This window comes from Anser brachyrhynchus, assembly GCF_964034855.1.
Source record: "Anser brachyrhynchus genome assembly, chromosome: 1".
Classification (NCBI taxonomy): domain Eukaryota; kingdom Metazoa; phylum Chordata; class Aves; order Anseriformes; family Anatidae; genus Anser; species Anser brachyrhynchus.
Window position 1 is genome coordinate 36,420,870 of NC_137694.1, and position 27,340 is coordinate 36,448,209.

General features: G+C 37.5%; 1 protein-coding gene across 2 annotated transcripts; it reads left to right on the top strand.

Annotated features, from left to right (window-relative positions):
• On the top strand, positions 1-26,986 carry XPOT (exportin for tRNA). 2 transcript variants are annotated; one of them, XM_080576637.1, is made up of 25 exons: positions 1-233; positions 2,683-2,819; positions 4,662-4,744; positions 5,733-5,789; positions 7,402-7,471; positions 8,659-8,877; positions 9,481-9,665; positions 10,044-10,212; positions 11,541-11,777; positions 12,108-12,146; positions 15,584-15,646; positions 16,602-16,726; positions 17,612-17,756; positions 17,914-18,033; positions 18,212-18,306; positions 19,059-19,128; positions 19,573-19,811; positions 20,343-20,628; positions 21,400-21,589; positions 22,825-22,941; positions 23,025-23,140; positions 23,659-23,706; positions 24,668-24,739; positions 25,811-25,867; positions 26,400-26,986. In XM_080576637.1, exons 2-25 carry the CDS (start codon positions 2,760-2,762, stop codon positions 26,424-26,426), a joined length of 2,889 nt encoding a protein of 962 aa, XP_080432763.1. In that variant the 5' UTR covers positions 1-233; positions 2,683-2,759; the 3' UTR covers positions 26,427-26,986. The 2 variants fall into 2 exon arrangements, with proteins under 2 accessions (XP_080432763.1, XP_080432764.1); XM_080576638.1 differs by lacking the exon at positions 1-233 and adding an exon at positions 1,170-1,259.
• The last annotated feature ends 354 nt before the right edge of the window (positions 26,987-27,340 follow it).

The following is a 27,340-nucleotide window of genomic DNA, read 5'->3' on the forward strand; positions in this document are numbered from 1 at the left end:
GTTGTAGTCCTGCTCCACCGCTGAGGGGCGGGGGCACCTCTTCCCGGACGCGTGAGGGCCGCGGCACCTCCCCTTGGGCGTCTTCCTCCCCCCCCTTCTCCTCCTCCTCCTCCTCCTGCCGCCGCCAGCCGAGGCGGCGCGGCCCGGCCCGGCCCTGCCCGCTCCCTATGCTCGTGGCGGCCCCGGAGCTGCGGGGCGGGAGCGGCCGCGGCCATGGCGCAGTGACCGGGAAGGTAACGGCGGGGGGGGGCGGGCCGGGGCCTCGCCGCTCCCCGGGGAGGTGCCGCAGGGGTCGGGGGGGAACCGGGAGGACCCCGGGGTGGGGTGGGGGGAAGCAGCGGGCACGGCGCCTGCTGTGCCCGGCGGGGCTGCGAGGGGCCCCGCGGTGCCGCCTGTGAGGCGCTGTCACCGCTAGGCCCCTGGGTAAGGCTGCCCGGGCGGGCGGCCTGCCCTGCCCTGCCCCCCCTGCTTGGTGCCGCGGCGGGGTCTGCCCCCGTCCCTGTGGGGAAGCAGCCTCTTACCGAGTGCTCTCGTAGGCACTGCGGAGGAGAGTACCTCATATCCCCATTTCCCATCCCAGTTAGCGAGACGTGCACCTGTGTGACCCTGCTGCTAACGACCTGCACCCTTCTGGCTGCACTGGGATCTCAGCCGCCCATCACGGGGCACTGGCTAGCAGCAGCCACAAAAAAAACCTCCTCTGTGTTTTGGCGTTGCCTTCTGCACAGCTGTGTGTTAACTTTTAATGTTAGTGGCGAACACCATTTACAAGTAAAACTGCCTTGAACGCCATACTCGGTGTTACAGCTGGGTGTATATTTCGATTGATTGGGCAAATTCTCTTAAAATTACAGTCGGGCCTTGCTTTCCAAGCGTAACTTGTTAGTAAAATTCATCTGTGCAGGAAAAGCGACTTGCTCAGCTAAACCCAGGTACCATGAGAAGCTGTTCTGTTAGGGTATTTGAACGGGTCTTTTCAGAAAGCTGTCTGATTAATTGTTCTCCAGAGCGGGCTAGTCAACCTAAAACTCTTAGGAAAGGATATTTGGTAGAGGATCAAATTTTAAATATGCTCACGTAGCATATACGAGGTTAGTAGAACCGCCTGGCCTTGCTGTTAGCTGAACACGTGAAGAGAACACATTTTGAGCCAGGTTATTTTTAATAGCAAAACCTGTCACCTGTGTGTGGAAGATTCCTATCTTTCGGGCAGAGGATCAAGTGATATCAGCGGGAAAATATGCCAGAAATATGCCTGTGTAAGTTGAAACAGTTCTCCTTGTGTAACTGTGGACCAGGCCCCATCTGAAAGATGCTGTCCAAAAAAGCATTTTTTCCTACAGCATTTTACTTTTTTTTCCCCCCTCGTCTGCCTGTTCTGGCTGTTGGTTATGGGGAAAACGAGCTGGGGACGCAGAGGGCGAAGCCTCAGCAGAGCAGCTTTAATCCCTAAAGGTTTTGACCCCGCGCGGGATTGCTCTGTGTCGTAAGGCAGTGTGCAGAGCTCGTTTTGCCACGAGTCATTGCTTTGTTCCAGACTTTCTGGTTTCTGTGCTGCCACAACCTGCATTTTTGTGTGCGCGCCTGCTTAATTTTGGGTATTAAATTGCCTTTCGTGATGCATTTAGTTATCATAGGTTCTGTAATGGCTTTTGTAGGAATGTCTGTCCGCTGTCACACCAAATGCTGGGCTTTCCCTTCCAGGCGTGCTCGCTGTCACTGGGCCACTTTTCTTCGGGGGGAGGGCTCACAGCAGAGCTTGCACCAGGCATGTCACGCTAAGAAATCGGAAATTCTACCTACAGGCATGGAGGCAGTTTCAGACCACAGTTACTTTGTGTTTCCTCTCCTCCTCTTGTCTGTCTTCCTTTCCCCTGCCTCCTACGTGCTTACATAACGAGGCCTTGCTTCAGGCCTGATTAATGATGTTACCATGTGGGAATTTTTTTTGACGGCTAGGTGGATTTTTGTCCCCTCTTGCTGTCTAACAGCATCTGCGTATTTGACAGAGACTTTTTTTAATCCGCTGTGCTTTATCCAGAGCATTACAGAGCAGCTTGTAGAGACACAATCTCTAGAACATTTGTCCAGCTTGCTTGTTAGTTTTACACTGAAATTTCTAAATAAAAATCATCACTAGTAAATTAGCACCCATTAGCAGGAGAGGCAGCTTTGTTAACAGCTCAGTATGATGTATTTTGTGGTTAATGTCTATGACACTTCTCCAGCATGCCCTTTCTTTAGAAGAAAGACCTCCTAATGGGTTTTGTTCCCCAGGGGAAATACTTTACAAATGGTTTTATGAAGCATCTTAACAATATTTTAGAGATGAGTAGAGAAGCTTATTTTTGCAGTTGCTAAGCTTGTGGGATAAAAAATACTGTTGTGTATCATTTAAGCAGATGATTTATGCTTACGTCATATCTTGCTGAAACTTCACGTGCTTGAAATTTAAGTTCCAGCCTTTCAGTTAAATAGTTCACCTTACGGCACTTCTGTTATCGAAGGGTGATTAAGGGAGTTTGCATTTTGTTTTCTGTATCAGAAAAATGCATGCTCATGCTGTGGTGGAGTTCATGCTGGGTGTCTGAGATTTGTGTGCAAACGCCTGCGGTTGCTGCTGTCCTGCGTTTAATTTTTATTGCTGTGCTGGGCAAATAAAATCTCTTTCTCTATTTTCAGATGATCGTAGGCTCTCCTCTAGAAGAAGTGGGCAAACCTGTTAGTAGGAGTAGGAAACCAATCGTATAGCAGTAGAGATGGATGAACAAGCCCTTTTGGGGCTAAACCCAAATGCTGATGCAGACTTCAGACAAAGAGTATGTAATTAACTTGCGTATCTCTCTAATAATTTGGAGTGTTGCTTCACTGAAAAGTCTAACGCTTTCTTGATTGTTATCGGGTTAACCAGCACAAAGGGTTTGTGGTGGCATGTGCAAACTGTCATGTTGCAGGCATGCATGTAAGCTGCAGGAGTTGTTTCCAACTCTGTGAAGTTACAGTTAACGTGTACAGAATTTATTTCTCTGGGCTCCTCTGGCTTTTCCAGTCCTTTCAATTATCTGTACTTTTTGCTCAGTACCTTACGCAGGTTCCCACAGAATGAAAAGCAGCCACTGGAAACAATATTGCTTAAAATTGCCCTTTAATTCTTAGGTGGGGATTGTTTTTTTGTGTGGTTTTATTATTATTATTGTTATTGTTGTTTGAATGGATTGCCTACCTTCAGTGTCTTGTAATGAAACATCGGTTTTTGAACTGTGGTGAAGTTTAGAGTAACTTAAGAAAATAATCATAGTAAATGGTAACAGTTACGTGATATGAGAGGTGCTTATGTGGCAAGGCATTACTGTAACTATCAAATGAGTAAAGAGTTCTGCTTACTCATTGTTGCATACAGGATGATGTTCAGTAAAATCCTTCAGAAGTGTGGATACTTAATATCTTTTGGTGTTCACAAAACGAATCCCAGAACATGTAAGGCAGTTACAAATGTAGTTTACTGCATGCTGGTATTGCTAAGCAGCTCGTTAAATATGTTTATTGTGGGTGTTTGTCCTTCCTGAAAAGAGGGATATAGCTAAAGTTTAAAGTTTTGTTAACAGAATGTCGCTATGGAATTTGAAGCTTACAAATTCATTGACATTTTAACCATGCAATCTGCATAGTTCTGAAATATTTTATACTAAAAGGTGACATATCTTTTTGCTATTCATACGGAAAGGGACTTCACATAAAATGCATCTCAAACATCAGCTATTAAAACTGTTCAGTAGAAGGATATTGCCAGTGCTGTCTACAATGAACTCTTGTTTTAAGAACTTAATTCAACTCCCTGAATAATCACTTTGTTGAATGTAAACAGTTAAGTTAGTGGAAAAAATAAGCTTGAAAGACAAGCCTTCATAGGCTTAAAATAATGTGTCAATCAAATCTCTGTTTCAAAAATTATTTTACTCTTTTGTATAGCAAGTCACACTAAATCTTAAAGCAATTAGATCGAGTGAACTGTTTTCAGGACGTTCTTAGAAGAACTGATCAACAACTTGGGCGTCTACAATTTGGCTGAAGTAGACAGTTCTTTCCAGTCTCCTTAATAGGTTCACACACTGATGTTTGTCAGGTGGTCAGTCAATGACTGTGTTCGAATGCTGCTTGAGATGTAGAATACAACCAAAGCTGTGCAATAAAAATTGTGAGTCGTTTTCAGTGAAAAACCTAAATTTTTAACTTGGACTTGAACTTCCACCCTTGGAAGTTGTATTTTAAACCCTAGTGGACAAGGCCCTGAGCAACTTCTCCTAGCTGACCCTGCTTTCAGCAGGCAAGTTGGACTGGACTATCACCAGAAGTCCCCTTTAACCTCACCAGTTCTGTGAATCTGACCTTTTTATATAGAAGTAATAGAAACCTTTGTCTTGAATGTACAGTGGAGGTAGGTACCTGTAGGGTTAACATTTGGAGAAACACTTGTGTTGTGGTAATGAGGAAGCCACATAAAAACCTCTTTCCAAATACTGTTTGTGTTTTTTTGAAGGAGAGGTGTTTAAATGTGTCAAGTGTGAATAAGATGTCTGGCTGTGGGTTTTTTTGTTTGTTTGTTTTTGTGTGTGTGTGTGTGTTTTTGGCTTTTTCATTCCTTCTTACTTGAATATTTGCAGGCACTAGCCTACTTTGAGCAGCTCAAGATATCTCAGGATGCTTGGCAAGTCTGCGCAGAAGCATTAGCTCAGAGTATATACAGGTAATATAGATAAGAATCGTTGCTTATTTTCATTAGTAATATGTTTGGGTCTTTGGGGTGTTGTTTTTTTTTTTTTTTTATCTTTACAGCATAATTAGCAAACTGTAAATTGCTGAAAGTTAATATGGTCTTCATGCCATTCTTAGTATCACTGTTAATCTGTGATTTCCATATAATGTCTTTCAAGGAAGAATAATGTATAAATAAAACCCAATATTAATTTGGTAGCTTAAAGACTGCTGCGTTATGAAATCCAGGGCAAAAAAAATGCACTCAAGCCCACTGAATGCATCCCCATTCAATTCTGGGGAGGGGAGGAGTGCTGAAACTGTCAAGTTGTGAGAATGTAGGCTTTATATGCACTAAGCTTAGGAACAGTGCCTCACCCCCCTATTTTTCAAAATGCAAAGCGTCGTCACCCCTGTTTTTGCACAAAGTTGTGTACTTGGATCTCAAATAATAGGTTGCTGCTGTGTCATACAATGATGCAAGTTGGAAGGAAACTCAGGGATGTATATCTCCCAAATAATATCAGTGATTGATAGTGAACACTTTTTTTGCAAAAGATTGTTTAAAGCTTCTCAGACTCCAGCAGAGTACGCAGTGATTAACAAAACCATGCAACATTTGAAAAACAGTTGTAGTCTCTGTTTACTAAAATACACTGATTCATACAATTTTTAGTTTTTTTAAAGGCAGGATGCAATACATATTGTAGTTTATGTTCAATACCAAACTCATAGCATGATAAACTGGTGAACATAAGAAAAAAAATATTATAAGAGGGAATATCAATATTAGTTGCACATTGTTTTTTTCAAATGCATTGCTAGAGTATTTGCTGTTTTTGCGTAGACTTTTTCTTCAGTGCACGGTAGTTCTTGAACTGCCAAAGGCACCACCTGGTTGTAAGATATGAGGAATTTTGTTCTTCACAGAGAAGTGTACCATACTGCCACATCTAACAGAATTTTGTCTTCTTTTCTAGTGATGATCACATCAAGTTCTTTTGCTTTCAAGTTCTGGAACATCAAATTAAGTTCAAGTTAGTAATCTTTCTTGATAGCAACCATGCAATGTTATTTTGATTTTCTTTTTATTCTGCTTGCAAATAAACTTAAAATGGGATGTCGTTCCTGACTAAAAGCTTTTAGAACCTTTATTCTGTAAACCATTACCTCAGTGTGGTTGATGAGCTTAATTCGTCCCACAGGACTTCTTGTGTTCCTTCAGCTTTTCCTGGGAGAGAAGTAGCTGGTGTCTTAGCAGCATGCTCTCCCTAGCTAGTCTAATGCCTGCATATGGCCCAACACAGACCCGATCACCAAGTGTGGAATGAAACTTACTTAGCATTGCCCTTTAAGCCTTACTCCACACTCTCATTAATTTTTACCAAAAAAAAAAAAAAAAAAGGAGTTTAAGTCCTGCAAACAGCAGCCTTACTCAGTACAGAATCCTGGACTCCAGACAAAGCCTTATTCATGCAATAAGCATGGCAGAGATGTTGTGAGAAAGTAGTGTTTTCACTGTGTAGTGTTTCTGTAGCTTCATAATTTTAGGACAAAATAATTTGAAACGGTAAAAGTTTAGGTGTGTGGAACTATATTTGTTTCATACTTTGGGCTCCTTTGGTGTCTGGCCTCCAACATCATGGCAGAGGTGTCTGCCTCTGGGATATCAGTGTGCTGGTTGCAGTACACTGAGCATGTGGGCCAGGCTCCAGATAGAAATAAGATGTATATTGCAGCTGAGGTTCACAATTAAGTATCAGAGCAAAAATTAAAGACTTATCTCTTTGAGATTTTATTAACTTGGTCTTACCTCATTGTCCGCCTTCATCTGCATGTGTCACTTCTGTCATCTGCTTCTTGCAGTGTTTTCTCCTGTTTTCCTGCGTCTCATTTTTTCACTGTTTTCAGTGGGGTTGCTTTTTTCTTCTCCTTAATGACTAGATACTTTAACAGGAACACTGAGATGGCATTCAGCAGTCATTCCTGTCAGGGGGTGTACCAGAGCTGTAGCACCCTGGAGAAGTAATGGCAGGAAGAGTCTTCTCAACTTGCCTAGTCCTCAGAAGGAATATGTGTGGGTAGTATATGAGTTGGGCTGGTTATAACGTAGAGTTCTGCCAAGACTTGTGCATGATGCAAAGCAGAATTGAATTCCTTGTTTGCTTTGCTTTGCTTGTTCTGACATACATGTGATAATCAATGTCCTGTAGGGTCAGATCAGTGAAGGACTTCCTTGTGTTCGCTATTGTCAGCGTCTTCGAATAGTGTAGTAATCAAATTTGAGCATATACAAATGTTATTTGTTCTCCCCATGGCTTACCAGTCAAAGGTGTGTTTTTATCAGGGTCGTAAGTCCTGTCCCTTGTAGAAGGGCAGACTTCCTGCAAAATTTCAAGCTCCTACTCTGATAAAGGAGGTATTAATGCCTGGAGACATAATTCTTTAATACAGCCAAAATGTTTTTCGTTATTTTAATACATCTTTTATTCAGAATTTTAATATGTTAATAGCTGTGTAAATTCCTTTTTCTAGAAACCTTTAATTTACACTAATGTGTAGCGTAGTTATTAAACTGGTTTTTGCTTTAGTGAATGTTGCTCTTTCCATGAAGCAGACATATTTTGATCTTATTATGCTTTGTTTCAGATACTCTGAACTTACTGAAGTCCAGCAGCAGCTAATTAGGGAAACGCTTATAACATGGCTGCAAGCCCAGGTAAGTGTGTTACGTTACAGCAGTTTTGCATGGTAAGCTAACGTAGTGCATTCAGTGCAGGCTAAATGTCTAATCTGTCATTTGAGTTTAAAAATATATTCCTGAAGGTATACAGTATGTGACAGTAAAAACTTTTAAGAAGCTATTTTTTTTATTTTTTTAAAATTATATGTTGTAAGGAAATCTGTGCTTGAACTTAATACTAAATATAAAATTCTTATGTCAGATAATGATTGCGGTTTAACTATTGTGTGTGAAGTAAGGAGCATTTAAAGTTTCCCTCTAGAGAGGTGTAATCTAGATTCCTGACGTTCTTGAGTGTCTAGAATAGGAGTGGTAATTCTGTTTTCACAACGCTCCTGGCCTGTGTCCTGTCTGCTTAGAGTGCTGGCAGATGTTCGTAAATGAAAGGATGAGACTCCTCGTATCACCTGCTCTGGTAATGCTGTGGTAGTGTATCGGCTACTGTTTTTAGGGACTGAGTTACTGGAGTTAGAGTATCAGCTGAAGCTGTAGTATCAGTTGGACCCAAGAGTTTGGAATCTGCACAACTGTGGAGTGAACTGTTGCTGGTCTTTGCCTATACCTGCCGTTATCTGGCTCTCATTCCAATATCATTCCAATTCCAAATTATAGTTGCTTTGTTTGTGGAGATCTGAACATTAAGAAATGGAATATAATACAACTTGAACAGGTTGTTGTGAAATGGGTTGTGTTTTTTTTCTCTTTGTGGCAAGCTGTTCCAATGAGGCGGGGGGAAGGAGGGAGAGAAAAATTGGTAGTGACAGATTCCATTTTCTCCTGAAGAATAATGGAGATCTAGAAGAACTCCTTGCTATTCTTACTAACATCTAACTTGGGCAAAGCTAGCTACCTGAGGACCGTAACGTGTTTTCCAGAAGTACTTGTTTACTTCAGACAAGAAATGAAGACATTTAGTTTTTGAATAGTATGCTTAATATTTTTGTACTGAATGAAAAAATCAGGACTGCGTCACCAAGAATGTTTTCCCTGCTTCATTATAATTTAGCTAATTTTTTTTTTCAAAATCATTAGGAAGAAAGGCTTTTTATAAATCTCAGCTGATAAAAGGAGGAAAGTAGTACCTTAATCACTGTACAGAGATCAACAAGCATATCTGATTTTTCTCTAATTTAGTAAAAATTTACAAATGTTTTTTCTACCAGATGCTGAATCCCCAGCCTGAGAAGACTTTTATTCGGAACAAAGCTGCACAAGTCTTTGCGTTGCTTTTTGTTACTGAATATCTCACAAAATGGCCCAAGTTTTTTTTCGATATTTTATCAGTAGTTGACCTTAATCCACGAGGTGTGGATATGTACCTCAGAATCCTGATGGCTGTTGACGCTGAGCTGGTAGACCGTGATGTTGTTCATACATCAGAGGCAAGTTATTACTTCACATTAATATTTGTTTTGAAGTTCAAAAACATTCTCTAATTGCAGCAAAAGACAGAAGAAGTTTTCTTCGTCTTTTTTCCTATGGCAGCTCTGCCTTAGAGACATGAGGTGGTTTAGATCCAAAGCCATATGTTGTTTAATGCTTTTTTTGATTTCATACTTCTCAGTTAATGCATTTTTTTGCTTGAAGAGCAAGCAAACAAAAAGTAAGGAGCTGAGTTAGCCAACATAATGTTACACTGACTCATTTTATAACGTTAATTTCTACTACTGCATTTTTGAAGGAGTCCTAATGTCAAAAGTCCATTTAATCATCTAGAAGACTTCTTTCTCCTTTGCCTTTCTTAAGTGTTTGGGCATTGTGGTAGGAAAAAAAAAAAGAGGGAAAAAAAAGGGGAGGGGAGGAGAAAACTAGGCCATTTTTTTTTTCTTACAAGGAAAAAAAATGCTCTTTTTGGGCTTTTGATTTGAGTTGTTTATCTAGTTATGACATGGAGTTTCTGGTATTGGATGCAAAAATGGTACTAGTTTGAGAAAATGCTGCTATTCTATGACAGGATTGATTTATTCTGTTTCCTGTGTTGATAGGAGGCTCGTAGGAACACTTTATTAAAAGATACTATGAGGGAACAGTGCATTCCAAGTTTGGTGGAATCGTGGTACCAAATCTTACAAAACTATCAGTGTAATAACTCGGAGTTGACATGCCAGTGCCTTGAAGTAGTTGGAGCTTATGTATCCTGGATAGATTTGAGCCTGATAGCTAATGAAAGGTAAGGATTTTTTGATGGGATATCTCTGGGGGGAGAGGAGATAGTACAAAACTTGCTAGTATGTTGTCTGTATTTCTGTGGAACTACATTAAAACTTGTCTTTGAATAGAGACTTTAATTGTATGTAAATGTTTGAGTCTTTTGTTTCTGAAGAGCAATTGACTTGGCAAGCCAGACTGATATAATGGTAAAAATAAACACTGCAGATTTTGCTTGGTTGTCCTTAAAATGTATAAAATGCTGGGTTTAGTCAGTACAAAAGACTTCCTAATGGTTTCTTCTTAATAAGACGTTTTTAAATATTCACACAAATAATACAAAGCTTCTATATGATGCTACTGTGTACTTTTAAATATAAACTTTTTTTTTTTTCCAAAGGTTTATAAATATGCTGCTAGGTCACATGTCTGTGGAAGTCCTCCGGGAAGAAGCTTGTGATTGTCTGTTTGAAATTGTAAATAAGGGAATGGACCCAATTGATAAAACAAAATTGGTTGAATCTTTATGTCAAGTATTACAGTCTGCTGGCCTCTTCAGTATTGATCAGGTTTGTAAATTGCTTTTACAATAGGAATGAGTCACAAGTTTCAGACAGTTCTTAAATAAGCAGGTTAACAGAAAACTGTCAAGGTAAGTCCACAAATATAGGGAGAATTAGCTGTGCTTCTCTAGCAACGTTAAACACTTCTTGTACTTTTCTCATACTTAAATTAACAGCTGGTTATTAATGTACCTTACTCATTTAAAGTACAGTCACTGCATTTTGTTTGTCTTCAGCATGAGGTGTTTTTTTTTGTTGTTCTAGAAGGTATTGTGTAACTCCTATTCCTCTCCAGAAGTGTGGTGCGCATGCTGTTTATGCTGCTTTTATGACTTGTTGCCTTGTGTCTTCCATTCTGAATGACTCTGTAATGGATATTCTAGCCAAGGTGTTTTAAGAATATAGCCAAGGCAGAAGTTTTTAGTGCGAGACATTAGACTAACTTTTTTAGGTCATGTGTGCTGTTATGCATGCCTGCACTGTCAGACGTGAGGCTTGAAATTATTATCTGGGAGCTGGAAGAATACACCTACCAACCAAATACATATTCCCCATGAGGTTATAGTACTTCAGGAATAACTGTTTGCTATGTGCTATGGAGAAAGAGGAACCACTCCTTAGTTCTTGGATTGCAAGGAAGCTTTCTCTTTATTGTGAAGTCTGCATCCAATATATGTTCCTTCCAGAAGGCAAAAAATGTGCATTCATCAATTCAGGAGTCATTTCTCTAAAAAAACCTCTGAAGATCTCAGTCTTTCAGAGAGACTTGTTATTGCTCTGCACTTGTGCAGCTCTGACATGGATTAAAGCATCTGTTTGGGATGACTGATCTAGCAGTGTTTCTCAATTCTGATCAATGTATTTCTGCAAAAGCAAGCCATAAATATTAAATAATCACTCGCTTTTACAGGCAGTACTGACTGTTGCTTGTTATCAGTATTTCTGAAGTGAGGTGCAGCTGTTAATTCTTTGAAGTTTTCCCATAAAGTTTTTCCTCTTATACAGACTAAAATTTATGGTAGGTATGTGCTTCCTCTTTTATTTTGAACCTGCTAGCCAGCTTCTTGCTGTAAAGCAAAAAGTGAAACAAGCTAATTTGAAGAGATGAGCAAACTACTTTTGTATAATGGAGGGCAGCCAGCTCTCAAGCATTGCTTTTCCTTTTTTCTTCTAATCTCCAGAGAAAACAAACCAGATAATTATACTTTCCATCTGGGAATCAAATGTTGCTTTTACTTCTGCTACATACTAAATGTGGGTAGTACCATCGGTAAGCTCATGCCATTTAAACCTCAGCTCTGCTAGTATTTTTAATCAGATATCTTTTCTTACAGGAAGATGATGTGGATTTTCTGGCCAGATTTTCAAAGCTGGTCAATGGAATGGGGCAAGCGTTAATAGCTAGTTGGACTAAACTGATAAAAAATGGTGATATGAAGAGTGCTCAAGACACTCTGCAAGCTATTGAAGCAAAAGTGTCCCTAATGTTGCAGCTGCTCATTCATGAAGATGATGACATCTCATCTAATATCATCGGCTTTTGTTACGACTACCTTCACATCTTGAAACAAGTAAATATGTCTGGCTTCAATTTAACATCATTTCTGATGTATTATTTACTTTGATTTTGTGGGAATGTATGAAGCTAATATTTTTTTAAGCTGACTTATAACCTTTTGACTAACTAGTATTCAGTACATTCACTGGCTGTGAGCATACTGCTTACATAGTTTTGTTTAGAAATCCGTAGGAACTGTGTTAAATCTTGCAATAATGGACAGGAGGGTTGCAGATCATATAGCTGTTTAAAAAAAAATACAAAAAGCAAACCTGTCTTTTGCTACTGGAATGTAGCAAAGGAGTTACAATACAAAAAGTAACACTTGAAATTTCTTTTGTAGCTTTCTGCACTTTCAGACCAACAAAAAGCTAATGTAGAGGTAAGTGTTGACTTTCTTTTTACAAGGCTTCTTATTGCAAAAACACATTTTGTGTCAGAACTTTTATTTTTGTTGAAACAAATCATGTACTATTTGTATGCCTTAAAATGTCCAGGCTGACCATGAGTCAGCAATGTGCCCTTGTGGCCAAGAAGGCCAACGGTATCCTGGACTGCATTTGGAAGAGTGTTGCCAGCAGGAAAAGAGAAGACTGAGGGGAGACCTCATCAATGTGTATAAATATCTGAGGGGAGAGTGTCAAGAGGATGGAGCCAGTCTCTTTTCAGTTGTGCCCGGCAACAGGCACAAACTGAAACCCAGAAGGTTCTGGCTGAATATGAGGGGGCACTTCTTTGCTGTGAGGGTGACAGAGCACTGAACAGGTTGCCCACAGAGGCTGTGGAATCTCCTTCTCTGGAGATATTCAAAACCCACCTGGATGCCATCCTGTGCAATGTGCTCTAGGTGACCTTGTTCGGCAGGATTTGGACCAGATGAACTTCAGAGGTCCCTTCCAACCCCGTCCATTCTGTGATTCATATGACAATAATTAAAAGTAAGGACAATATGTTCAATCTTCCACTCAATACCTGCAGTTGTTTCTTTAATTAGTAAGCCTATGTTGAATTGTACATAAAGATGAAAGCTATTTAAGTGCTGGTCTTCCCAAGGGCCGTCAGTACCTTATCTTGGTATACTCCTGGACAGGTTATTGACAGAATGGTCTTAAACCAAGATAGAAGACGTTTTCTCCTGGAGCTTTGTATTTTTTATTAAAACCTGCCATAATCCCAAAGAAATGGAAGAAATATGGGAAGAGTTGTCATAAAATTCAACCCTTGATGATATCAGGAGTTAAACTTATGAAAGAAGCTGCTATTTGAATATAATGCTTGTTCTTAGGATGAGCAGCTACATGCATTAAGCTATGCATTAAGCTTAAGTTTATACATTAGTCATTAAAATTAATAAATAACTTTGTGTCCAGTTTTGGAAGTAGTAAACTTGCCTGTTTATTTTTTCAGCACAGTTTTTAAATTTTTTCTTCACTGTGGCACTTCTGCACCAATGTGGATGTACCAATTTAAATGTTATTGGCTAGGTTGGTACAGATCCTCTGTAAGCTCATATAGCTGACTGCTGTGATTCCTTTTCCTTTACAAAGAAAACTGAGCTGTTCTAACATTAACATTTGAGTTTGGATAGTGTCCAGACTATCTGGATCTGGTTTTGTTTAATGTTTGTTTAAAGTGGATGAGGTAACCTAAGTTTGATAGTATTACTGAATCTTTTATTTTTGATACTTTCTCTCTTCTGTTCAAACCAAATTACTACTGCAGCACACATTAAGGCACTTAAAATTTGAAGGTGTTGCTGTCCAGAACTGTGATTATGTTGAAGTTGCTTTTGTACTGAAGAACTTCCAGTTATAATTATTTCGTAAGTTTATTGAGGATTTGTGTTTAATTGAGAAGCAATCGTACCAATCTCTCTTCTTTCATCCAATTCATAATAAGAAAATTTTGAAACAGTCTGTCTTTTGGCTGACTTTCTTACCAAGCTTTAAATCATATGCTTAGCAGCATTCCTTTAAAATTTTGCACCTAAGAAGTTACCACTTTCAACTTGTGCATTACTTGAATGGGAGGAAAGGGAATCATGTTTATTGTGCCTTTGAAGTTGCAAAGTTTTTTCTCATCTGCAGGATTATATCTTTAATTCTTAAAATGACAGCTGTTTCTAGGCATTTCTGTCTACAAGCATATCACACTGAGATTTTATAATTCTTTTAATTCTTTAATTTTACTTCCTGCAGAGAATGCTTGCATACGATGCAGACACTTGGTGTCAATAGAAAGCCTGACCACATTCTTGCCATATGACCACGTTCTTCCTCAAACTATTGCAAATGCCTGTTTATGCAAGATCACCAAGAATTTCATTTCACTAACCTAAGTTTAATTTACCAGCCTGTTTTGGTGTTAAAGAACTTAAGTTTTTTTGCACTTAAAAAGAAAAACATCATGATTAATTCATCAAAAGTTCATTATTATTATTATTACTTTATTTACCTTTTTCTTCTTTATTGCTTACCTGACTTGAATGGGTACCTACATTTAGAACCTCCAGTAGTGGAAGAGAATAGCAAAATACTAATTAAGTTGTTGCAGATATGATCACAATTTTCATTTGCTATAGTTGAAATAAAAAAAAAAAATACAAAAACTGTCAACTACGGAACTTAACAAATGGTGGAGCAAGTTATTTTAACCTGGTATTAGGAATAGGGATCAGGTGCTCTGTAACACTGATCAAATACCTGTTATAATTCTACCGAGTCTTCTCTAACATTTAGTGAGTCCGCTCCATGTGTAAGGAGCATGGAAATGCCCTGCCCAATTACCTGTTGCTACTGAATATTCTCTCAGATTTCTTACACTTTGTTGTTGTAATAAACATAAGGAAAAGGCTGCCTTTGACTCTAGTTTTTGCTATCTGGGATAGCTTTCTGTTCATTTGGAATGTTTAGATCTAGTACATATTTTTGTAGGCTCCCCAGAACAAACTCTTAAACTAAAGTGAAAATTAAAGTATAACAGATTTCTAAACATCTGTTTTAGCTAGCTGTGTCAGTCTGTCGTCCAGTTTTTTCCATCCTGGAAAATGTGAATGGAGTTGAGTACTCTATATATTTTAAACATTATATCAAAGTTCTAACACATGAAATAATAAGTGCTTTGTAACATCAAAGTGATACATTTAGCATTTGAGACTTCAGTAGAGACAAGATCAAGTCTTTATTCCTGTTTTAGGACTTACGGACAGTCCCTGCTAAAGTGAAATTACACGTTAGCACTTGGACTGATCTAACAACTTGCTGCTGTGGAAAAGGGAAGGTTTTGCTTTTCTTATTCTTGTTTGCTGGTCCTGGCTGTTGTTCTTGAATCGTTTGCTGAACCAATTCAGATTGTTAACCTGGCAAAAATAAATAAATAAATGCCTCACCATCTCCGAAAGGTGGTTATTAGGGAATGCGATGTGATGGCTGAGCTGACCTACCTCTTTAAAATATGAACTCGGACATCCTGTTTAGCTTCCTCTGCCTAGTTCAGTCACCTCTAATTGTTGTTTTCAGTGTGAACTGTACAGCACAGATTAGAAGCAGGAAATACAGCCAGATAATACTGTTAAACAGAGCTCAAAGTCATGCATACCGGTCATCTGGAATGATATCTGTGTATTCTCTGGATAGAATCTGTTCTAATATGGATCGTTAATACTGTTAAACCTCAGAAAATAATAATTCAAATGGGATTTAAATGCTTACAAATATTTTAACGTTTGCCTTAATGTTATTCTTTCCTGTAGGATTTTAACTGTTGCTTCTTACCGCTTTTCTGCTTCTACCCTTAGTTCTGTTTTCTTCTTTATCTTAGGCAATCATGTTGGCTGTTATGAAGAAGTTGACATATGATGAAGAATATAACTTTGAAAATGAGGTATTGTGTGAATAAACAGGCAAATGCAACTTAAATTACATGTAGTAAAACTTTCTCGTGTTTTAAAAAACATATTTTTCATTTGGTAAGGATGTGAAAGTAGAAAGCTAAGGTCTGTAGACTGATTTTTTTCTGTGTGGAAAGCGTATTTTTTAACCTGAGATCTGCATAAGACAAAACAACATAGTAAAAGGATATCCAAGCCAGTTTAGTTAACAGAGTAATTCTGGCTGCATTTGTACAGAACTATTCCTAAGTAAATATGACTGCGCTGTTAACTAAACATAGCTGTTGAGCTGGCTTGTTCAGTGCTTGAGTGTTTTTCAGTTTGCACGTTTCTACTGTCACGCAAAAAGATTTAAGAAACGTTGTGTAATGAAACACTTCAGAGATACTACTTGACCTACTTTGAGTGGAGGAGGCCAAACCCCTGCAAAAATAGCCTAAAAGAGGAGGAATTTCTTTGATTTCACTTTCTGCCCGTGCCAGCCAGCAGTAATGATTGAATGTGTTAGGCATTTTGCTCTGGGCTGTTGAGAGCAATGGTTTTAGAGATTAACATGGACTACGTGTAGTCCAAGTTCACTGTTTCTGTCAGATTAATTTTAAAACTAAGATGCTGAGGAAGAACATCTTTATGAGGAATGAGTCAATTTTCAAGAAACAGGTCAATAATGCTTTGCCAGGAGCATTTTCTTTCTTATACTTTTTGGCTAGTTTTCAGTTTGGAAAGCCTTTTTAGTGTATTTCTGGACTGAATGCAATGGATCTCAACATATTGCAACCAGACAATAAAGGAGCCAGCAGTCATGTTGCAAGAGCATTATTGAATTTTCAGAGAGTGTTGTGCTGTTCGTGTATGTACACATTTTTGTTTTAGGTGCAATTGTCTAAAACAGTTCTGGATGTATTTAAACGTGCAAATATGTACTTAACTGACGTGAATGTTTTGTAGGGTGAAGATGAAGCAATGTTTGTGGAGTACAGAAAGCAGTTGAAACTGTTGCTGGACAGACTTGCTCAGGTCTCACCAGAGTTATTGTTGGCATCTGTCCGCAGAGTCTTTAACACTACACTTCAGTAAGATTTTTGGTTTTTAACTTCTTTACGTGAATACAATTTTGTTAGCTTTCTTGCCTTTCTTACTCTCAGGGTTTGCACTAAACGTAAGCGTGATGTAGCAAGGCAAAGCCTATTGATAGAATAAGCTAGTTGCAATTCTCTAAGTGTGACTTTGTGTAACTTCATGATAAAAATAATTTTACTCCGCTTCTTAGAAAGAAGAAGCTTTCTTTTGAAACCTTAAATGGTAGCTATTTTTTGTTCTCCTTGGGGTGTCTCTTCATCTTTGTCATTTAGACCTACACGACATCCGTTTGGACAAGTGTTCACTTTACACTGCCAGGAAATGCTTATGAGATATGGAAAATTATTTTGAATACTATTGCTAGCAGAAAAACAAAGTTGGATGCAGAAGAGAAACAACGGTGAAGTTTTTTTAATTCTTACAAAAAGAACAGAACCAATCCTGAGAACTATGCACGTAAATAAGCTAGATGCCTGGCTAGGTGGATGGCTGTGTGCAAATCAAAATATGGTGTCATCAGTGCCTTCCTTGTGCCTTGCTTTTTAGTGAGCCCTCTCTTTAAGTGAAGGTGAATGCCTTGTTGGCACATCAAAGTAGATCTTTGTGCCTAAAGAAACACTTGGAAAAATCTGTAGCTTTTAAGTTGAAACTGGTCAAAGAAAATTGTTAGCACCCTGATGGAGAGGTGTTACATGTGTGGATGAGGTCTTCAGAAGCATCCTGAAATCCTGCCTTAGGTCCTAGAGTATTTATTTTCTTATCTGAAATCTTTTTTTATGCTATGTTTCTGAATATTCAAAAGAATATTTTAATGTGGTAGAACTGTGATTATTTCATAATCTCTGTTGACTGATGTGATTTTCTTAATGTTTCTCTAGAAATTGGCAGACTACACGATTTATGGAAGTAGAGGTAGCGATAAGGCTGTTGTATATGTTGGCTGAGGCTCTTCCTGTATCTCATGGTGCTCACTTCTCTGGTGATGTTACAAAAGCTACGGCTTTGCAAGATATGATGAGAACGGTAAGCATGTGTGATGTGGGAGCTATTTAAAAACGCTAATAAAGACAAACACTTCAGTTCATATGATTTATGTTAATTACCAGCATTTCAACTACATTGTACTATTTTGGTGTTATAAATGGGTAAAGTACTAACTTGCTAATGCTTTTATTTGTAGCTAGTGACTTCTGGTGTTAGTGCCTATCAGCATACATCAGTGACTCTGGAATTCTTTGAAACAGTGGTTAGATATGAAAAATTCTTTGCTGTTGAACCTCAGCACATTCCAACTGTTCTAGTAAGTTTCTCCTAATTTACATATTCAACTAGTAAGTGTAGATAAGTTTTCTTATATTTAAGAACTTTTTTCTTTTCTGAACATCACTAAAGATGCTGACTTTCTTAAATTTTTGTATGACTAGTTTTCCCCACCTTGTTCAGGGATTGTAAGCTGAAATACTTTTTCTTGATTGCAGATGGCATTTTTAGATCACCGTGGTCTTCGCCATACAAGTCCAAAAGTACGAAGTCGAACAGCTTACCTTTTTTCCAGATTTGTCAAGTCTCTTAAGTGAGTAGAGCTGCTACAAATGTATTCAAATTGTGCAGAAGGCTTATGTATGGTAAAATAGGAGCATCACAGCTGTCACTGAAACAGGCAGGGCTTTAAATGGACTGCTGTGAAGTAATATGACAAAACAGTTCTCTAACAGAGTAGTCCTACTATGTAATACCAAGCTAGTAGTGGACAAATTTGTCATAGAACAAAGAACTTGAATACATATACTTAATCGATTTTGATTAGATGTTGAAACTGATCAACGATATAGATGTCTGCCTTTTTTTTCCCCCTCTGTAAGCACAGATGAGAGTGATTTCAATATTTACAAAATTTATACTTGGAGTTTACTCAGGCTATTAGAGCCCTTCAGATATCCCTGACCTATTGGTCTTACTTCACAAACATGTTTGAATGTAGAGGCAGGAGAAGCTCCAAGATGGAACACATTTCAGAAGGATTCTATTTTTTTTTTCACTATTAATGAAAATACTTCACTCTGAGTGATGCTGTTTATGCATATTTTTAAAAAATGAGGGAGAGAAAAAAATGCTTATTTTTCAGCTGTACCACGTATTTATTTGGCCTACCACAAGCACCATATCTGTAACCCAGGTTTTTCTAAAACTGTGCTCTAATGCTCAAAGGGATGTTCTATATTAGGAAGGTAGTTTAATGTCAAGCTTTACACCTTAAGGAAAATGGCAATTTTGTAAAAATGCACACACTTCTAAATAGTGTCATATATTTTTGTTTTACTTCAGTAAACAAATGAATCCCTTTATTGAAGATGTTCTGAATAGAATACAAGACCTTCTGGAACTTTCTCCTCCTGTGAGTATTTACAGCATTTTTTGTAATAAATAGGGCTTGTGGTTATTCATCAGTGAGCCCAAATACATACTAAATTGTGAGCTTAGTACACAAACATTTAAGCACAAATAATTGTCTTGGATTTGGGGGGGGGGGGGGGGGGGGGGGCGGGGAGATGAATTGCATAATTGCATGTTTACATTTGAACCTAACTTTAAGAATCTTCCTTTTTTGGATTTCTGGGTGTATAGGCAAAAGAAAAGTGTATAGAAGGCTGTTTGAATTGTATAGAAATTTTTGTTCCTTCAACTAAGTTTTGCCTGTGCTTTACACTTCTGTCTAGGTAGTAAAAGAAATACCTAAAGTGTTGTAACTGTACTGTAGAAATTAAAGAAAAGTGTGATTAAAGAAAGAGTGATTTTGATAGAGGACACAGTGAATTATGCCTGTTATCTTCCATTTTAGGAAAATGGTTACCAAGCTCTGTTAAGCAGTGATGATCAACTTTTCATTTATGAAACAGCTGGAGTATTGATAGTTAACAGTGAATACTCCGCAGAAAGAAAACAGGCTCTAATGAGGAATTTGTTGACTCCACTGATGGAGAAGTTCAAAGTATTGTTAGAAAAGCTGATGATGGCACAAGATGAGGACAGACAGATGGCACTGGCTGACTGCCTCAATCATGCTGTTGGGTTTGCTAGGTAGGTACTGCACAATGTCTGCATGTGTGTTTCTCATTTGAGTAAAAGTGAATTTATTTTAAAGAATTTAAATGAAAGAAATTATTAGCAGGAGGGTCTGAGTCTCTATTTGTGTTGTATTGACCTAGAATATCCCTAGTGGCTGTAAAATTTCTTATAGTAGCCCAGAAAATGAGTTAAATCCCCTTAAAGAAGGCTGTTAAAGATGTAGATAAAGAATATTTAGCACGTTTATAATGAACCAGCAGCATCTATTCCCTTCCTTATGAAATAGCTTCCTCAAATAATTGTCTGGAGCTGTTCTAATCATATATTGTTTGTGATTTGTTAGAATTCAATTCTCCAAAAACTGCCAAAGCATAGTTACTTCATATCAAGTAATTGTTTCTTCTGGTGTTTGGCTCCCATTTCACAAAGCATAGTATTTTAGTTTAGTATATGGGTTTTAAAGCATACGTTGTTCTCAGTGTTATTGCTTCTCTGTCATATAGAACGTGAGCTTATATGAAACTTGGTGTATTGCTTTTACAGCCGAACCAGCAAGGCTTTCAGCAATAAGCAAACTGTAAAACAATGTGGCTGCTCTGAGGTATATCTGGACTGCTTACAAACGTTTTTGCCGGCTCTCAGTTGTCCATTACAAAAGGAAGTTCTGAGAAGCGGTGTCCGCACTTTCCTCCACCGCATGATTATTTGCCTAGAGGAAGAAGTTCTTCCCTTCATTCCTTCTGCCTCTGAACACATGCTTAAGGATTGCGAAGCAAAAGATCTTCAGGAATTCATTCCTCTTATAAACCAAATAACAGCAAAATTTAAGGTATGATATTGCATAAGTTTTCTGGAGTCCAACTATTGATGAATAGATAGTTTTCTGGAACCAGCAAAGAGGTGATGTGTGTCAAAACCTTGCCTGACGTTTAATAAAAATGTATATTTCTATGACTCTTGGAAGCAGACAGTCTTCAACCACTGGCATGTATTGCTAGACTCACAGTAACAAGTTTTTCTTTGATTAGTCTCAAAGTTTTATGTTGTTTCTGAATTTTTGTGTTTAATATTTAAAAATAAAGTATTACTTGCAGCACAGTTTTTTTTACAGACACAATGAACTTTTTATGATTTACAAGATCTCAATGCACTGTTGTTGCCCAAAATGTACACTGAGGTGAACTTTAAGTACTGAAAAAGGTGGTCTGCTTTTGGTTTTAACATCTTAAAGGTACACTTTTATGTAACAACAGTGACTTTACAATAGCCCACCTTTATATTTTGGGGACTTAGAAATAGTCTGCCTGAACAAAAGGATGAGAAATGTGGCTAAAGCTTCTGTTCCTACTCAGAATGAGATTAGCTGAGACTAGATATTTTTGTACAAAAGACATGAAGTAGGTGGCACGTAAGTCAAGATGCAATAATGTTCTTGGTGGCCCTGATGTGACTTTCTTTGCTGTATGTACTTGGTACACAAAAATATTAACTTTGAAAGTGAATCAAAGCTGAGAATTGTAACAAGCCCTGAGCTTTTAATTTCCAAGTGTCAGTTTCAGTAACTGCTTGTGCTCATACTTTTTTCTTCCAATCTCCACAGACACAGGTTTCACCTTTTCTGCAACAGATGTTTATGCCACTACTTCATGCTATTTTTGAAGTGTTGCTCCTTCCAGCAGAAGAAAATGACCAGTCTGCTGCTTTAGAAAAACAAATGTTACGGAGGAGTTACTTTGCTTTTCTGCAGACAGTAACTGGCAGTGGAATGAGTGAAGTCATAGCTAATCAAGGTAAGTAGTTCAGTTTCTTGAGGATGGCACTATGGTGGTTGGACTGCTAAAATCACAAGCCTAGTTTCTGCCAAGTGCTATTAACTATGCTAAGATAGAATGGACTGATGCAAATACAGTATTACACTTACCTGTTTAAGCAAGAATTTGGGTTTGTAAAATCCAGCTGTAGTAGGCATATTCTTCCTATTGATTTTTTTTTCAGCTTGAGTATGATGACTCTGTTTATAAGAAGAATGCTTTGTGCGTCATCATGCATTATTGTATTTGATTACTGAATCAGAGATCAAACAATATTTTCCCCTAGAAAATAATTTAAAAACAGATGGCAGTGTTCAAGCTGCTTGGCAAGGACATTCACGACTCCCAGTTTTCATTCTGTGTTGCTCATTTTCAGAAATGCACATCCGTGACTTCTGCAATTTTTATTACTATCACCTGATGTTAACAACTATGCTAAAATGTATCATGACTTATTAAATATGTACTTAACAGGCTTTCTGAAATGCAAATTAATTCTATTTTTCATAACAGGAATTCAAAGCCAGATGTCCAGTGTCTCGATTCTTTACTAAGTAATTCTCTTGGTCTGCATTCCATCAAAAAAGGAAGGGATCTGAAAAACTTTAAAGAAACTCATCTGGTAGTTAGAGCTCAGACTTTCTCCCCCCATCCTAAAATGCTTGTAATACCTATGGAAAAGGAAAGGATGGTGTTAAGTAGTAGTAAGAGCTTTCTTGAAAGAGGCATTTTGGTAGTTGTAATAGGCCAATAAATTTTACAGGAATCAAATAGAAATAAGCATAAAAGCATCACAGAAGTTTGAAGTATGATAAAAAAAAAAATCACCTTTCCCTGTATTGGAAGATAAGTGAATTACTTGGGTGCTGCTGAGTTTTAATTAGCTGTCATGTTTGGGTCAAGAGGAGAAAACACTTCTAAGCAGATCAAGGTCCCCCCTCACCTTTAATTGTGTTAAAGGCCAGAATAGGGGGGGAAAAAACATCTCCAAACTTTGAAAATAAATAAGTAAATAACCTAAATAAGAGTTGTCTTGCATCGTAGGGGAAACTTTCCAAAAATATTTGAAATTTGTGCAAAAAAGGCTATTTTGAAGTTGAAACATGTCTTCCAGGTCAGTATTCTTTAAAAAAATAAAAATAAAAAATTGTGCAATAGTACAGAAACTCCTGGGTTGCAGGTTTAAATGACAAGCTCCCTTTAATTTGTTTAAGGTGCAGAGAATGTGGAACGTGTGTTGTTCACTGTCATTCAAGGAGCAGTGGATTACCCAGATCCTATTGCACAGAAGACTTGTTTTATTATTCTTTCGAAGTTGGTGGAGCTTTGGGGTAAGATTCTTTCCATAATTCCTTTGCAGCTGCTTCTGTCTGGGAAGCAACGGTAGAACATGAAATGTTATTTCTCTTTTCAGGAGGTAAAGATGGACCAGTAGGTTTTGCAGACTTTGTCTACAAGCACATTGTACCTGCATGTTTCTTAGCACCTTTGAAGCAAACGTTTGACTTAGCAGATGCCCAGACAGTATTGGTATGTATCACAGTTTGTTTTTTTCTTTTATTCTCATTGCCATGTGGCAGACTGAAGGGAAAAAAAAAATAATGGCCACGTGGTATTAAGGGTTGTCTTGTCTTACAAAGAAAATACCTTATTTTTTCTTAATGGGGTATTTGTATGGTTAGTTTTTACATGTTATGGCACTGTATTCTGTAGTTCACCTGTGCTCAAAATCAAGCTAGAGAATTGCAGGTTTGAGTATTTGACATTGACCTGTATTACTTGCAAACTACCACTCAGTGAAAGTGAACAAACAGGTAGCTCTTCCTTAGGTTGTTTAGGGTTCAGCTGTGACAGATAATTTTCTGGTTAGAGAGGAACAAAAATTGGAAGTAAAGTTTGATTGAGGCTCAGTTAGTCTTGGGTGAGGGAAAAGAAGGGAACAGTGGCATACACTAGCCCTTGTTTTGGGACTGACTTTAGGATCTTTGGATGTAAATACTTAACTAGTAGACTAATTGAAGAGTCTAATGTTATGCATTACATTACAGGCTTTATCAGAATGTGCAGTGACATTAAAGACGATTCATCTCAAAAGGGTAAGCTTCAGAGTACTTTACAAGGAGTAACTCTTGCAGGTTTCTTTCTAATGTTTTCATTAATTTCTAGAAATTAGATACTTATTTAGATGAATTTCTATTCTACTTTTATGTAAATGAATAGGGTGAATATAGTGCTGTGTAGGAATAGAGAATCCAGTACTTCTCCGTCTTGATAATATACTGCAAAATACTGACTCCTTAATTAAGGGAGAAAAATCCTATCACTCAACTGTTGCTGCGTTTAAGTGATCTATAGGCTTTATACTTTTCAATGTAGTACTTCAGCTACCACGAAAGAGTGATTAGAGTTGTACTATAGAGTACTTCTGCAAAAATGAAGGGCGGTTTTCAGTATCTTAATAGATTATATTGAGAAACGTGTGGAAGAAATGGTTTGCATTGGCTAATGACTAAGGCACTACAGCATATTTCTGTTTTAATGGGAAACCAAGCAGTTTCTATGTTCATGTTACTGCTAAGCCCTTTAACTTGCCGACTAACTTCTCTCTATCTAATATAAGTTAAAATCACAACTAAACTAAAATTATGAGAAGTTATTTACAAACTTGCAGAGAGGAGATTGCGTTGAGGAGAACTTATCATTTGCATTCCTTTTTCTCCAGCTGGGACCTTCTTTTTTAACTGACTTTTACAATTGACATGTCGCAAATTGACTCTATTGTAAACTTATTTCAGTACAATTTTCAGTGCATTCTTCTGTGTAATGAAAGATACCAAAATGCAGTTGAATCCTTAATGCCAACATTAAGATAATTCTTTTTATTTGCTAACATCTGAGACATCTGTGAACGCTTGGTGTTTGACACGCATAGCTTCTCTGTAAAATAGCCATATAGACCATCTGTTCTAAAACTCTTCCGTACCGTGCAGTATAGGGTTGTGACTTTCCATAAGTATATAGAAAAATATACTTAAATTATGTGCTGCTTTTCTTTAGGGTCCTGAATGCATTCAATATCTTCAGCAAGAGTATTTGCCTTCTTTGCAAGTAGCTCCTGAGATAATTCAGGTAGGAATTCCCAAAAGAACATTTGGAAAACTGTTAATATGCAGAAATTTTATACGGGAATAAAATCTATACTGACAAAGCTAACCTCCTACTATCCCTCAGTAAAAATTATTCTGTTACTGCATATTGGAATAGGATTAATTTAGTGTAAGGAGTGAAATTAGTGCAAGGGTACCTTGCAAAAAAGTCATCCTCCTACTTCAACACAAATAAATTTGTACTTGAGTATCAGGTAACTTATAATAGCAACTCAAAAGTAAAACAATGAAGAATGTTAAATGTACACTAAGTGCGGTAATAAAGGCTGTATTCAATGCTAAGCCACAGCACTGGCTCTACTGTCAAAATAACGTACTACACCAAAACAGGTGTGGGTTTTGTGTGTTTATTTTGAAGTAGTAAGCAGTATAAGAGGATTCTCAAAAGTGACACTTTACGCTTGTCTACTGTCTCAACATTAAGCATTGTTAGCCATATGGTAAGCATTGCAGTAAAGAAAATGTTACCTGTAGGCTAAGAATCTGAAATTGCAATTAATTCGGGTGCTGTAGGAATCAGGCTTGCTTTAAGTTTTGTAATGAGTACAAATGTCTCCTAAACTGTAGAACTTTGAAGTGGTATTACATATACGTAAGGATCAAGTATTATCTGTTGCTTGCCCCAGTGTTGTTTTCTGGTCTAAGACTGTAACTTTCAGAAGGGGCAGACGTTCTGCTGTAATCTAGAGTCACTTCATGTGTATGTGAGAAATATCACTGAAGTGAAAATGTTTGCCTGAAGTATTCATTTCAAAGCCACCAAAAGTTACTAGAAAAGTTAAACGTTTAGAATCTCCTTGACTGCAGTTCTTGCTTCTGTCTATTCCTCTGGAAGTGAACTTCATATTCTATATTTGACCATACAGCTTTTCTCATCCCAGAATGCAGTTCTTTCTTTTTATCCATAACATGCTTTTCCTTTGGTTACACTAAGATCAATGGCTATACATACAAGATATTTTATATGCTCCTAATGTATGTCAGGTTGTCTTGTGCTTCATTTACTTCTTTAGAATTTCATTCTCTCTTACAGGAATTCTGTCAAGCACTTCAGCAGCCTGATGCTAAAGTTTTTAAAAACTACTTAAAGGTAAAAGTTTGTTTGTTTGTTTTTTTATTAGATCATTTTTAATTCCATTTGAACATTGACACATAATTCACTCATGGCACATACCTGAACTAAAATTGAAATACAGAATGTCCTAACATGAGACTAAAATTATTTATAAGCTTTTAGTTATAGTGAACCTCTAAGCAGCAGAAGCAGTTACATAATCTCTAAGCTGTTACATGAAAGAAAGAGCAGTAACAACAAACTACATCTGTAGAATTGCACTTACGCTTTGCACCTTGCCATTTTTTCAGTAGCCTGGTATTCTTGTGGCTTGTGTTACTTAACAGTTGAAATAAAAAAAAAAAACTTATGCTGTAATTATAGAGAATGTGTTATTTCTGAGGGTGTAAATGTAATCAAATAGCACAAGTCACATCCTTGTAACTCATGGTTCGTTATGTTAAAGTAGAAAATGAGCTCTGTCTATTTATCTTACATCTCAAACATACCATGTCTTAAATTTGTATTCCTTTTCCTTTTTTTTTTTTTTTTTAATAAATTTTGACAGGTATTCTTCCAGAGAGCAAAGCCCTGAGGGAAGGACTGGAATCTCATGTATCTGTTTCCATAATCAAGAACTCTGGCTGTTAATTTATAAAAATGCTAACTCTTGTGCCATTAAAACTGGTTTTGTTCTTAAAAACTGTTGCTTTGTGCTCACATCAGTACATATTTTAGCCTTTGCTTAAAAAAGAAAAGAAAAATGCAAATGCCCCACCTCTGTGTCTTGAAAATGAAGGTATGTGACAACATGAAAAATTGCCCGTATATCTACACAACACTTTTATTATGTATAGAATGATTTAAGCTTAAGCTGTAACATGTACGGCAATAAAATGACACTTATTTTTGAAATTAAATGTAAAAATCCCTTCAGACCATAGAAATGGTTATTAAAATGTGTACATTTTTGATACTGAGTAAAATGTTTTCATAAGACATAAAATCCATCTGTTCATGTATGGTGACATGAAAATAAAACAATCAAAGTCATTTTTGTAGATAGTCATTTCATTGAAGTTGTCTTAATGATAAAATATATATATATATACCTCCTATAAAACAGATTGGTTTAATAAATGATTTCATTTAAAAGTAGCCTCTGGTTCTATCTTTTTTTATAAAAAATAAAATTTTATCCGATGAAACGTTAAGTCTCTTGGAATCATTTTGATGAATGCTTGGATAACAAGTTGTATTGCAGTCTTAGACGTGGAAGATCCTGGCAGAAAGAATCGCATTCATGAAAATACTTCAGCAGGGTCGTCCAGAGCCTATACAGAGTTTTTAGTAGAGTGTGCTGATATTTCTCTTTCAAAATCTATCAGTCGATCATTTTATTTCTATACATTTCTTTTTTTTTGTTTGCTTTTTTTTTCTTTCCTATGACATAAGAGCATTCATAGCTATTTTAAAGGAATGGAGGGAAGGAGGTTAGAATTCTTGCTA